The sequence below is a fragment of the Rhinolophus sinicus genome, chromosome 5 (assembly GCF_057876585.1).
Source record: "Rhinolophus sinicus isolate RSI-liver-muscle chromosome 5, RSI-T2T, whole genome shotgun sequence".
Lineage (NCBI taxonomy): Eukaryota > Metazoa > Chordata > Mammalia > Chiroptera > Rhinolophidae > Rhinolophus > Rhinolophus sinicus.
In genome coordinates, this window is record NC_142505.1 from 77,928,510 (window position 1) to 77,943,478 (window position 14,969).

General features: G+C 36.8%; 1 protein-coding gene across 1 annotated transcript in view; it reads left to right on the top strand.

Annotated features, from left to right (window-relative positions):
• The window catches only part of PCBD2 (pterin-4 alpha-carbinolamine dehydratase 2), a 46,025-nt gene extending 31,056 nt beyond the window's left edge, over positions 1–14,969 (top strand). The window contains exons 3-4 of the mRNA XM_074313533.2: positions 12,608–12,688; positions 14,721–14,969. Of these exons, the coding sequence (XP_074169634.1) occupies positions 12,608–12,688; positions 14,721–14,816 (177 nt within the window). The 3' untranslated portion in view covers positions 14,817–14,969. The remainder of the gene's footprint in view (positions 1–12,607; positions 12,689–14,720) is intronic.

Below are 14,969 nucleotides of genomic sequence, written 5' to 3' on the forward strand. Positions count from 1 at the left end.
GCACTTCCCCTCCGTTGATACCTATGTGCTTTCTTTGTCCCAGTGTTTTAGAGCCTGTTGTGTGTGTGCTTTTCCTCTGCTGGCGCTGTGAGCGAGCTGTGCAGCTCCTGGTGCAGACATGGGGCTTTGCTGTGTGCTGCCTGCCCCTCAGCCCTCAGCTGCCCAGAGAAGGCACCAGCTCTGTGGTGGAACTGCGTGGGAGCCTGCTCTAAGGCGGAGAAAACAAACGTTCCCACTTACATCTGTTCAGGAAAGATACCCATTTTTTTTCTTTCAAGATTTTGTGAATTATTAAAAATGAACCAACCCAAACCCAAAAACACCCTATCTGATCAACAGCTCAAGTTAAGGTAATTTATATTGGAATATTGCAAACAAAAATTTGACTTAAGTAAGCATTTATTTTTTAAAATGGTTCCTCTCTTCATTCCTGTTTTTTTCAGTTATTGGCCTTATTTGTGAATTTTTAACACAGAGACTTAAAATTTTTCATTGTATTCAGGATGCAACTAAGTTTATTTGGGCCACGCAGAGTAAATTTTCTAGAATAGAAAAATGGCATAAAATTACTTTGTGTAGGATTCAGGCAAATTGGAACCTTTTCAGTGTTCCACAGTAGCATGTTTTCTGTACAAAGCACTCTGCATGTTTTTATGAGACCTTCTCATACAGTGAAATTAAGAAGTAACAGAGCCTCCAATTTACAGAGCCTAGGAGAGGTGAGAGAACTTTAGGATTCGCTCAAGGCATAGAATGAGACAGAGCTGGGATTAGAACTTTCCAGGATGCAATGACACCACCCACCAGACCTTGTGAGTCTTTTGACACCAAAAACAGGGTAAGTGCTAAGCTTATTTTACTCTCTATGTGCCTCCAGCCCTGAGAGTTTTCTTTCTTCTTTAGTAATACCATTTAAAATACAAAAACAAGAAAGTAGTTTCACTCTAGAAGGGTAGGGCTAGATCTCTCCTTAAGCCTCATCATAGCAGGTTGGGGGTATATTCTGAATATATTGTGGTTTGCCTCAGCTCAGTATCTGAAGACTGACAGGTTCAGGGACCTTTCCAAGTTCACAGCCTGAGTGTGTACTTTGAAACAAGTAAATACAGACGACGGATGAGATGGTCTCTTTCTTCACCCGGCTTCTTCTGGATCGACACCATGTTCTGTGAAGTAGGTCTGGCAGCCTGTTTTCTTCCTGTGGTGCGTTGCAGCTGACTGTCACTGGAGGTCCTCTGTGGAATTATCAGGATGTCCACTTGGGTTTGAATATTTGGGTGATGTATTTCTCTTACAGAAAATATCGGCCGTGTTGCCAAAAGTGTACTTAAAAGTAGAACTGATTCCATTTAAAAATAAGTAAAAGAAAGGGTAAGTATGATTTGTTGATGTTGTACAGACCTTTTTGTACCATCAGATGTTTTGTTGGCATGGAGTGGGATGAGACTGTATTAAAGAAGGTATACTGCTTGTAGAAAGTGTATTTACTGTACCATTAAGCCAAATTAGGCATCACTTTGTTTCTTTAAAACATTTTTGATAGGCCCCCCCACTCCCGTTGTGGAGGAGTAGACTTTCTTTCTGCCCTGAGCCCTTGTTCTCTTCCTACCCTGTTGGTTATTGTTACAGGATCTTGACTTTCAGTTTAATTTACCATGTCCCAATTTGAGCAGAAAGAAGCCTTTTTGCCTTTTCTTTTTTTAAAATTAGTTGCATATAGATTCTTTTTGTTGCAATAATGGAGCAAGACAGTTTCATGTCAGATATCAACTGGAATTATATTAGTGTAAGTAGTACCTTGTTTCCCCGAAAATAAGACCAGGTCTTATATTAATTTTGCTCCAAAAGACGTATTAGGGCTTATGTTCAGGGGATGTCATCTTGAAAAATCATGCTAGGGCTTATTTTATGGTTAGGTCTTATTTTTGGGGGAACATGGTGGTAGTTGCATCTCTTAAAAGGAACCAGTTGATTATAAAGAAAAGGCAGTGAGTAGAGTGCCATTTTGCATATTACTCAATTTTTAAAAATGTATTTGGCCAGATACTCCATATATTTTAGTGGTTTGGATCCGTGAAATTGAAGCCTAGGGATATTTTTCTATATAAATTTGAATTTCTATAAGTTTTACAATGATGACATTACCAAGGAGCGTAAATTCTAATTTTTAAAGGGTTACTAAAACAAAAAAAACTTTAGTAGTCTTTGCAGTACTTCTTATTTCTTAAGACTCCCAAAAGCCAACAAATTTCTTGAAGCAACTGATTGGCAAGATTGAACAACAGCCCCAGAGAACAGTGAGGCATCAGAAGGTTTTTTGACATTAGGGAACTCTGGGTAAATGGCTTCTCTGGTGGATTTCTCGGGGTGATTTTGAAACCAGTGTTTTAGTCTGCATTAGGGGGAAAGTATGGATTGAAAGCCGGTAAAATGTGCTCATCAAGATTGCAAAACTGAAGGATTATGAGAAATTCTGGAAGGAGCTAATCAAACAGCTGTTGCTCTGTCCCCTAGTAGCTGATGGTGTTATAGGGAAATGCAATTTAAACTTCTGTTCAGAGGAATTTGGAAATGAGTAGTGTCTTTTCAGGGATAAGATAATCTCAGAATGCCTTTTTGGCACGCATCAGCTGTGTGAAATGTCTCGTTAGAGAACTTTCACTAAAAACGGGACAGAAATGAAGAGCTCTTAGGTAAAATTGTGTGTGTAGAGGTTGTTTATGTTGGTTAAACTGCTGCCTGGACAAGAGTGGATTTATGCTAGTAGACCTCTCTCAAAGGGTAGTCTTCCTAGCCTGGGAATTCGGGAGGAACTTACTAATGGAATTAGAAATCCTGATTCTGCAAAGGAAAACTTTTTGCCCCTTGCTTTTTCATTTAACAGTGTATCTTGAAGATGGTACCATGTAATTAGGTAAAAGAGCTGTCTTATTTTTCCAAATGGTTATTTAGGGTATTATGGTAATTTCCAGAAATGGTGACTTAAGAACTTTTTTTAAAGACTCTAAAATGTCACGGTTCTGTGAGTACAGCTTTTGAAGGTGATGTTTAGAGGTACATGTTCTCTTATAGGTGCTGCTCTGATCACCAGCTGGAGGAGCGCTAATTCTCTCCTAGGTGCTAGGCTCTGCAGAGCAGGCTACTCCTTCAGCAGCTTGTGGACATTGTCTCAAGTGCCTGGGAAGCCAGTTTTCCGTTACAGAGCTGGATATTCTTGGCCCGAGTTACTCGGAAAGTTGTGTTCTGCAGTGGATCGAGTAGAAAGCAGGTCGACCTGTGGCCCTGGGTTGGTGGGGGTTGTGTCTGCCCCCAGACACACACCGTGGGCTGCCAGGGAATGGTCCTCCGGTGAGGCCCGTAGTCTGGCTTCTCAGGGAGACGTGAGTCACGTGCGTGGCTAGGATGCTCATGGACAGATTGCGAGTCCTGTTGGAACTCTTCCTGCGATGATACCCACTTAGAGAAACAGTTTTCAATATGTTTCTCGACCTTCCAAAAGTGAATTTCTTTGGCCTTCCAATTGTTTTTATACTAGGTTTGGAAAGGAATTCTTCCTCTCCAGGCCATATAATGTTAAAGTGTTGACTGAGTGCCTAATAGACTGCCTGGTATCCTGTAAAATACGTTACATGAACTAGTCCCTTTTTACATATGACGAAATGAGGGGCTCATTTCAAATGTTGAGTGATTTCTCTGAAGTCACATAGTTAGTGAGCAGCAGAGCGAGGACTGCACCTGGGGTCTGTCCCCAAAGTCTTTGCAGTTGACCACTGTGCTCAAACTGCTGGGGGCAGTTAGGAGACAGAAAAGCGTAGATCAAATATGTCTTTGGTCGGGTCTGTGCTTCGCAGTTCTCATGTTGCTAGTCGAGAATATTTTTCTGCTGCCTGCGAATTAAGGTCTGATGTTCCCTGTGATGGGCAGCACAGTTAACACTGCTTTCCACGAGAAAGTCATGGTGAGACGTGTAATCGTATCCTGGAGCAAGGAACGCCTTTCCTTGGTGCATCAAGCAATGTTTATGTGATTGATCCGTCACCAACACCCAGGGAAGGCCCCGTCCTGTGACATGTGCGTGCTTGGCAATGATCTTGCTGTGCATTTTGCTTAATAATTTTCATTATTTTTAATTAAAGTTGAAGAAGTGCAGACTCGAGCTGAAATTAAGGTAGGTTGTGTTGCCGGAATCTGGTAATTACTTTAATTGATCACAAGATAGTTTCCTTGATCACCAATTAGACTAAATTGCCGATCATGTTTCAAAACGTGAAGAAATGCCCAAACTGATTTATGTAATAGTGTTTTCATTTCTAATCAGACATAAATATCATTTCCTTCTATAGCAATTGTGTTTTATAAAAGAAGGGTTATAGGCCTACAAACATAAAGGTGATTCATAAACAATAGAGTTCTAATTCATTGAATTAGTAAAGGAAGTATTTAGAGGCTTAATGGAGATCGTACTGGGGAAATTACTTTGGAGTCGCTGGTGCTCATTTTCTTAGTGGGAGATATGTTCCTTTTTAGTGCATAATTAAAATAGTCTACAATCAAAATATAAAAGACAGCTGATTTAAAGAACATGTATCAAAGAGGATTGCTCTGGGTAATGAAAGATTTATATTGTAACTATGTGCTAGAAGTTAAGTCCTAGAACTTTAATAAATCATACATGTTATTTGGCCGAAGCTGCATTTTAAATTCAGGGTGCTGTTAAACATTTCACAGATTGATACAGGATTTTTGTTTTGGTTTCGTGCATCTGATAGTCTTTCATATTTTCACGGAATAAAAGGAAACAAAGGGAACTTGAAGAAAAATTAAAGTTCCCAAAGAATACTTGATTTGGGGTTCACGGAAAAATCTTTTAATTGCTGATGGTTTGGAGATTTCCAAATGACAAACTCCATTGGCCCAATTTACTGTGATTGTAATGCTTACATTCCTTAAAATGGCAGAGTGACTTAAAAAGTCATACTTCATCATGCATTCATTGACTTGTTCATAAAATGTTTGTAATTTGCAGTAGAGGAAAGACTGAAACTATTATCAGCCATTATATGTTATTTGTTGGCCATATGTTTGTTTGAAATGGCCGTGGCTCAACAGAACATGGCTCATAGACAAACTATGCTGTAAATTGGCACTAAAAACCCACCTAAACAGGTATGTTAAGAAGTTAACATGAGCCAAAATATTTTAATATGAACCAGGTTACATACATGGTAGGATCTCAGCTGCCTTTACAGTGAGACCTTTATTTGCATGTTTTCTTCATTTTTCCCCAAACTAATTGTTAAACATAGGTCAGGTATATATGTGGTACAAAGTTCCAAAGGTTCCGAAGAGTATAGGAGTATCTCTTCCTGTTCCTGATTTTCAACCACCCAGTTCCCTCTTCCACACCCCCAGCTTTCACTATTAGTGGTTCATTATGGATCGTTCCAGAGATATTAATGCATGTAGTTTTCTTTTTCCTTTTCATACAATTCACAGAGTATTGTTACACATTTTTTTTTTCATTTAGTAATGTATCTTGGAGTGTAATGTATTTCCACGTCAGAGGATAGTTTCCTCTTTCTTCTTAATGGCTGCATAGTATTCCAGTGTATAAATGTACCGTAATATATTTAATCAGGTCCCTACTGATGGACATTTGGCTCTCTCAAGTCCATGGCTATTACCAGGTGCTGCAGTGACCATTCTTGTAATTTATGTTTGAGTATGTCTGCAGAAAAATTCCTAGAAGTAGAATTGTTTGGCAGATAGTCATGAACATTTTAAATTTTGATAGATATTGTCAAATTCTCTTCCATAGTGATTATTAATCAGTTTATATTCACCAACAATGTACGAGAGTGCTTTTTCTCCTGTATCTTCACCAACAGAATATTATCCAACAGAATATTATCAACCTTTTTGATCTTTGTCAAACTGGTAGGTTTAACTTAGTTCCCCCCCAGCTTTATTGAGATATGACATATATCTTAGTTTTAATTTGTGCTTCTCTTATCATGTATGAGACTGGGCAGTTTTTATGTTTAAGTACCATTTGATTTCTTTTCTATTACTTATTATGTCTTTTGCCTATTTTTAAAAATTGGGTTGTTGGTCTTTTTCTTATTAATTTATAGGAGCTCTTTATGTGCTCAGGACATGTGTACTGCAAATACAGTTTGTTGTTTGTCTTTTAATTTTGTTGATTTTTATTGCCATACAGAGAAAGGTTTTAATGTAGTCAATCTATTTTTTAGTAGTGGTTTAAAATTTTCTGCATATGGAATTTATACATTTCTTGTTAAGTTTACTTCTAGATAATTTTTGGTGCCATTTTATTTTATTTTACTTACTTACTTACTTACTTAATTAATTAATTTTAAAGGAGGGCACAACTCACAGTGGCCCATGCCGGAATTGAACCAGCAATCTTGGTGTTATTAGCACCACACTCTAACCAACTGAGCCAACTGGCCACCCCTTTTGGTGCCATTTTAGATGGGATCTTTTCTTCCAATATATTTTCTAATTAGTTATTGTTTGTATAAAAAGGCTATTGACTTTTTTGGCTTATTTGTTTTATTTTTGACTTTAATGGGAATTCTTCTAGTTTCCTATTAAGAATGATATTGCCTGCCTGACCCTGCACTGTACACCTGAAGCTGAATAATATTGTATGCCAACTATAATTTAATATATGTATATAGTCACGGGATATAGAGTTCATCATAGGGAATAAAGTCAATGGAATTGTAATAGATATGTACAATGTCAGGGGGGCAGTAGATTGATTGGGGGAGAGGGGTTGTCACTTTGTGGGGGTGAAATGTCTGGCTATTGCATTGTTTTGTGTACCTGAAACAAATAAAACAAACAAACAAACAAAAAATAGAAAGGCCCAGTTTATCATCTTGGGGGTGTGTGTGTGTGTGTGTGTGTGTGTGTGTGTGTATGTGTATATATGTGTGTGTGTATATATATATATAAAATGTATATAAAATATATACTTTACCACTTTTTATTAAGATTGGTATAAAGTTTAAGAAAATAAATACATTTTATTAAAAAAAAAAAAGAATGATATTGCCTTTTGGACCAAGAATATATTCTGTCATTTAAGGAGGGGTTCATATATTCTAATTTCATTAAGAGTTGTAATACATAATAAATGTTGAATTTATCAAATATCTTTTCAGAATTTATAGCAGTCATTATATGATTTTTTGATTTATTAATATGATAAATTATATTAATATATTTCCTAATGTTAAACCATCCTTGCATTCTTAGACTGAATCCTGTTTGCTCATGGTGTTTTTTCTTTCAGTGTATTGCTAGGTTTTGTTTATTAAGATTTCAATTAATATGAGATCAATCTATACTTGTAGTTTCATTATATGCTATCTCTGGGAATTTGGAGACAGTTATGATAGTTTATAAAAGTAATTTGGAAATGTTCTTTTTCTATGCTCTGGAACAGTTTGATTAGTATTAGAGTTAACTGTTCCTTAAAGGTTTGATAGAATTCCTCTGTGAAATGATTGGGAACTGTTACTTTTTGGTGTCACTCTTAGACACATTTCTCTATTTAATTGTTTAGATGTTTTTCCTCTTCTGTGGTCAGTTCTGATCATTTTTATTTCTCAGTGAGATTTTATAATAAATTATGTACTTGAGTAGTCTATATTTTTACTTTTGTTCACTTACTCTGCCATGGATTAAGAGATGTGAATTAAAGTATCTAACTACAAATATTTCTATTTGTCTTATATTTCCTGTCATTTCTGCCTCATTGATTTTGACGCTATGTGATTTGTAGTACACATAGATATTCACAATTATTCAAGCTTCATTGTGGATATACTTAATAATGGTAAATTACTCTTATAATTTCTTAAATTTTTTTTTTTTTACATTGGCCTATGTCCTTTTTTTCCAGTGGTTAAATTTTGCTTTGTGATGCACTATAAAGTTTTCTTTTAATTGGTTGGATTTAGGCTCTTTGGTGTATTGATTGGAAAGATGTTTGGTTTTATAAAACATGACTGAACCAATATACTTTTTTCTCCCTTAATTTAAATCATAACACAGATTGTGTTTACTTTGCTTCATTTTAATTGTGTTTTTCTTTACTTAATTGTGAATGTTTCTGTTTTTGTTTTGGTTCTTTTTGTGGATACTATTATACTTATAATTTTACATAGCAAACTTAATTCTCTTATTTCTTTAGATAGCATTTAGATAACATTTGTTTATATAGTGATCTCCCCACTAAGCATTATCAAAATTATACTTCTACTTTCTTCTATCCCTCACCATACAATTTTAGTTCATATTTTTTAGTTCTAATACATACGTTTTATACCTTTAAATATACTTAATATCTCTAACATTTGATCTTTCAGCTTTCAAGATTTTTTAAAACTTCTGTTTACCTTTCTCATTTCTTTCCCTTTTCCTTCAACCCCTTTAATAGTTTTTAACTTTTACATTTCAATATTTGACTATAATCCCCACAGTTGTTTTAAATGTGTTTCTAGAGCTGAGTGAACTTATTACTCACTGCCAATATCTTTGGTATAGTTTCTCCACTCATCTCCTAGTTACTTATATTTCATCCTTTAATAAAAGTTTCCTCAAGAAGGTTGAATGGGAATTATTCCTTGAGTTATTGCATTAAAAAAAATTATATCACTTGCATTAATTTTGAACAACAGTTTAGCTAGGTATAAAATTTTTTGCACTTTCATTTCCCAAATTCTTTATAAGCATTGCTCCTCTGATTTCCGTGTTGAATGTTGCTGTGTGGAAGTTTGAGGTCAGTCAGATTCTTTTCATTCTTATAGGTGAATTGAACTTTTTGACTTGATGCCAAAAGGATTTTTTTTCTTCAAAGTTCACCAACTTTACTAGGATGTGTAGACATGGTTGAATTCTTACCATCTACAGATTTCAATCTTTTATTTCTAGAAAGTTTTCTTGAATTATTAAGTTGGTACAAAAGTAATTGCAGTTCTTGCAATTTTAACCTTTTAAACCACAATTACTTTTGCACCAACCTAATACATCTCTAATTTTTCCTTTTTTTTGTTCTCCTATTGACAATAATTGTCTATATGTTAGATCTACTTTGTCTTCTGTATTTATTATTTTCTAATTCTTATAAACTCGTATTGATTTCTACTTCATTTTGCCCCTTTTCTCAGTCCTGCCTTCTAAACTTCTTACTGGGTTTTTAGTGGTGTCTGTGTGCAGCTTTCTTTGATGGAATGGTTTTAGAAGGCCTGTACGTTTAGCTAGTCTAAGGCCTTTAGATTCCAAGTGGCATCCTGGGAACAAGTACCCAGGGCTGTAAAATAGAAATCTTAGAAAGAAGGGACAGATGCTTTTCACCATCTGCCAAGTTTGCTGTTTAGTCATATTCCTTCTTTATTATAGTCTAGATAATCAAAATTCCCCTTTGAAGTTTTGCTTTTTCCTTCTCCTACTCACTCATCTAACTTCCTTGCAGAAATTCTTTGACTTTAATGTGAATGTGTATTGTTATGGATGTTTTTAATCTGTGAATTTAAAAATAAATATTTGGGGGGAGTATTTGGTTCTGTTATATAGAAGAAGGGTTATGGAGTTGTCTCCTTGTACCCAGAGCAGTTTGACTGTTCTTTCCCTAAGGAAGAATTAGTAACTCCTATGTAAATGGTTTATCAGGCTTTGTGATATTTTATTAAATGCAAATATTAGGTGGCAGTTGAAGGGAAATATGTAAGGCTGAGGAAAATACACATTTAGAGGGTCTTTGGATGTGCCCCCTCTTTTTACATTGTATGTAGATGTGGTAGATGCTTTTTCTTTGATCAGTATACCTCTTAGGATATGGGTGTTCTTTTTTAAGTCATATCTGTGATGGAATGGATTTGCTGCTATGCTGATGGCATGCTGGTAGTCAAAGATTTGAGGAGCACTTCTGACCATGTTCAAATCCTCCATTTGATCCATTTGGCTCTTGAGAAATGGGAAGGGATTCTAAGTATCACTTTGAACATTTTGGGATAACATGGTTCAAAGAAATTGTGGCCCCGGGGCTTAAGAACTTGAGCAGTGACTGACTGTGCCCCCCTGATTCCTCGTCATTAAGCTGTTTTCCCCAGTCAGTGTGCATCATAGTGGTACTTCACAGCATGTTATCTATTTGTCAGGCTTATGTCAGTGCACGTGGCAAAAGGAAGGGGCCATTCTTCTGGGAGGCAGCAGTGGAATCGTAACATTCTCACGGCTGTGGAACTGCTTTTCACCTACCATTATGTTTTATGAGGCTTATCATATGCAGCTTGGCCAGAAGCACTCGTGGTAGCAGTCTGTGCCCTTATGGATCTCTTAGTCTGTGCCTAGTGCTGTGCTAAGTGCTTTTATATCCTTTATCTCATTTTTTATTAGAATGATTACATGAGCTTTTTATTATTATCCCCATTTTATTGATAAGAAAACTGAGGCTCAGAGTTAACTCACATAAGAGTTAAATAGTAGAGTTAGGATTTAAGTCCAGGACTCCCTGGCTCAAAAGCCCATGTCCTTAACGACTGTATAACTGTCTCTCAGGGTTGGCAGTTAGTCTCCTAAGTCTTCTAAAGCTAAACCAGAATAAGGAATTATAGAAAGAGTAAAAATTCTCATTATACATCATTTAATACAGGTTATCTCTGTGTTTGAATAATTAAAGGACTTTCACATTTGACTTTTCCCTTCCCCTCACAATCTAGAGAGTCAGATTATAGTATTTCCTCCTTATCTGTGGGGGAGACATACCAGGACCTCCAGTGGATGCCTGAAACTAGATAGTGTCAAACCCTATAATGTTTACACATGACTTAGATTCATCTTTTATTATCAGTATGTATTGAGTATTATTAATACAATTTTAATACAGTTTTTTCCTGTCTTAAAATGTGTATACATTTTTTGGCACCCTCTGTATATACTGTTTTTCCTATACATACATAACTCTGATGACGTTTATAAATTAGGCACAAGAGATTAACAACAATAACTAACAATAAAGTAGAACAATTATAATACACTATAATAAAAGCTATGTGAATGTGGTTTCTCTCTCTCGCTCTTTCTCTCTCATAACCAATCTGAAACAAGAGGGCTACTAAGTGACTGATGGGTGGGTAGCATGTATAGCGTGGAGACGCTGGACGGAGGGGTGATCCACGTCATGGGCGGAATGGAGCGGGACGGTGTGAGATTTCATCAGACTGTTCAGAACAGTGCGCATTTTAAAACTTACAAATTTTTTATTTCTGGAATTCTTTTACTATTTTCAAACCATGGTTGGCCACGGGTAAGTGACACCATGAAAAAACAAAACTGGATAAGGGGGAACTCCTGTATGAAAGGAGAGGGGTAGGAGAGTGAATATGCTTTCCCACTGATAATTCCATACATGGTTAAATGGGTTTTGCTTGAATTTTCTTCTTTTTCCTAACAGGGGAAATCTTTAGGCCTTAAATGTCAAAATGGAAATTTTTATCCTAAATAAAGTCGGTTCTGAGATAGGAACCACTATAAATGACAGAATTGTTTGGAATGGCAGCTTCCATATTTCTTGCTGTTACTTGGAAATGTGCTCTTTTGTCATTTGGTGATCTAAAAACCAGCGCAGCTAACATCAGATTGCTTTTTCTAGATAGGGGCAATGAAGTTAAATATTTATTTCTGTGGCTGTAATGGGTACGACAGGCCTGTGAATTCCACTGTAACTTTGTGATTAATGTACCCTCACCTTAAAGTCTTACCAAGTATTTCTGCTTTCTGGGCACGACAGAGACAGACTCCTGATGTTGCAATTACCCTCATAAAAATTTGAGAGCAAGCAAAAAAAAAAAAGAGTTTGTTTTCCTCACAGGATATATTTGCCTTCTGCTCAGCAAAATTAGGTTTGCACATTCTGTGTGGGATAAAGACAGCCCTGTGGGGCCACACTGACACCTGTGGCTGGGAATGCTGGGCAGTAATACAACCGAATGGGCCAGCCAGTCTTTTCTGTTTCGCTCTAGATGTCAATAAAAATAGTCTTTCGTCCCCTCCTATCCAGCCTGAGAGATGGGATGGCAAAGCTGTTCATTTCTGGCTGTACTTCGGCTTAGCACACGCTCAGAAGACATTCTTCCATAGTCTTGTGGTTGATGCCTTGTTAGCAATCCAATCACCTAAAACAAACAGAGAAGTGCTGCAAGAAAAGTGGCTCCCAGGATTTGGAGCCAGATAGTGAGATCCAGGGCACTGGGTTGACGGGAAATTACTCCCGTGCTGTTTTGGAGTCTAGTCCTGAGGACAATTAAGCAGTCCAGACAGGTCACTGGGTGAGACCAATTTCCTCCTTTGTTTATTTGAGGCTGATTGTTTTCCACCATCAAGCAGAAGGTCATGGTCCTGCTACACTGTTATCCCAGCTCTGTGGAGAGCAATCCCTTTCATATTTGGTTTTTCCAGGCTTCCCCAAGGATGCTAGCCATCTATGTCTTGATCTGGTTGGATTGCTCTGGTGGCTCTGAGGCCCAGGGCAGAGGGCAGTGTTGGTAATCACTTTCCACTTCATCTCATGCAGGCATTTGGCTTTATGTCCCGAGTTGCCCTACAAGCAGAGAAGATGAATCATCACCCAGAATGGTTCAATGTGTACAACAAGGTAACAACAAAATTGCCTTCTTTTGGGATCATCATAATTATGAAGTTTAATCAATTTCATTCTTCCATCTTTGTCATCCATGCAGCTAAGTGTCATGGTGCTTCGGAAAGTATTCTCGTTTGTTTCTCTCAGCATCCTGTGTATTATTGCAAATTAGTAGCATACTTTTAGATTTGCTCAAGAGAACAGTGACTAAGCCCTTAATGTTCATGCTTGTCTTGTACTGAAACTAATATGAAAGTTGGGCCAATTAGGCTCCTGAATTAAACTTGAATATCATGCAGATAAATTTTTAAACCTTCTTAAGGTAAACCATTGAAAGAAATGGTAGCAAATAAAAAGTAGGGACTTATTTATCTCATTGAGATAAATTTGCTCAAGAACTGTGGTTTAAATAATAACTATTTATTAAATGCTGTCTCCTCAGTGGGAGCTAACCTTGCTTAAGACAAAGAAAGAGTGAAAAGACTTAATCTTAAGTAATTTTAAGGGGATGCAGTGAGAAGACTCATGCCCCGCCCCTCAAAAAGTGTCCCTGCCTTTATTTATGGTCATGCCATTTGGAATGTCTAATCATCTAGATTTCCATGGGGTTCTTTTCTCTTTGAAAGTCTACTTTGAATAAAGAGAAAATGTCATGCTATTCTTGTGATTTTTTTGGAATAATTCAGAGCATGCAGATACCATGATAAATTTTTCTTTCATGGTTGCCTTTATTTGCCCATTTTTATCAATTTGTCAAGAAGCAAGAGTATTCCTCCATCCCACCCCCACACCACTTCTCTAATTTGGAAATGGACTTTTTTTTAAAAAACTATTAGTTTCAGGTGTACAAAACAATGTGATAGTTAGACATTTCACCCCACACACAGTGATAATCCCCCTCCCCCAATCTATTGCCCCTCTGACATCGTATATATCTATTATAGTTCCATTGACTCTATTCCCTATGCTGTACTCCATATTCCGTGACTATATATATTAAATTATGGTTGACATACAGTATTATTCAGCTGCAGCTTCAGGTGTACAGTGCAGTGGTCAGGCATCTACACAGTCCATGAAGTGGTCTCCCTAATAGGACATGTGCCCATCTGACACCCTACAAAATCTTTACAATATTATTGATTATATTCCCCAAACTGTCTTTCATATCCCCGTGGCAATATTGTAGTTACCAGTTTATGCTGTCTCATCCCTTCCCCTTCTCTCTCATCCCCATGCCCCTCCCTTCTAGCAACCATCAGTTTTTCCTCTGTATCTGAGACTATTTCTGTTTAGTTTGTTCATTTATTCAGTTCTTTAGATTCCACATATAAGTGAGATCAAATGGTATTTGTCTTTCTCTGTCTGACTTATTTCACTTAGCATAATGTTCTCTAGGTCCATCCATATCATTGCAAATGGTGAGATTTCATTCTACTTTATAGCCGAGTCATACTCCATTGTATAAATGTACCACAGTTTCTTAATCCAGTCGTCTACCGATGGGTATTTTGGTTGTTTCCAAGTCTTGGCTATTGTAAATAGCGCTACAGTAAACGTAGGGGTGCATGTATTTTTTCGAATTAGTGTCTTGGATTTCTCTGGATAGATACCTAAGAGTGGAATTGCTGGGTTGAAATGGACTTTTTAAATGTTGCTAAGATACTATATTTGATAACTTGGTTTTTCTCAGGGGCCTGAAAATAGTTGGTGTAATTAAAGTGATAGGAGTTCAAATGGAACCTCAGTCTCTTTTTTTTTTCAAGAGACAAGATTTGAGATTCTGACAGCTGAATTGCCCTTCTTAAGCGAGAACCTTTTTATCTGTGGGCAGCTGCTGGGCCCAGCCTGAAGCAGACTGTGTCCCTGGAGTTTACTGGGTTTGGAAATGCTGTGCTTATTCATAATGCAGTATTTTCTAAAACATTTAATCTCCCCAATTCTCAAGTATGAATGTTAAATAAATAGATTGATTTTTGAACCGCTAAAGGAGAATACCATGAATCACAGGTCAGGATTTTAAAAACTGCTTTTCTTTCTTTCTTAGGTCCAGATAACTCTCACCTCGCATGACACTGGTGGACTGACCAAAAGAGATGTGAAACTGGCCAAGTTTATTGAAAAAATAGCTGTTTCTGTGTGACTTCTTCCAAAATGCCTGTAAAATCTTATATGCATCTTAGATGCAATGTATTTTGAAGGCGATTTGCATGAACAAATTAAGTTGTAAATTTAGTTCATCTCTGTACTACATTTTATAAAATCAGTGCTTAAATACAAAATTCAAAGATTTAAA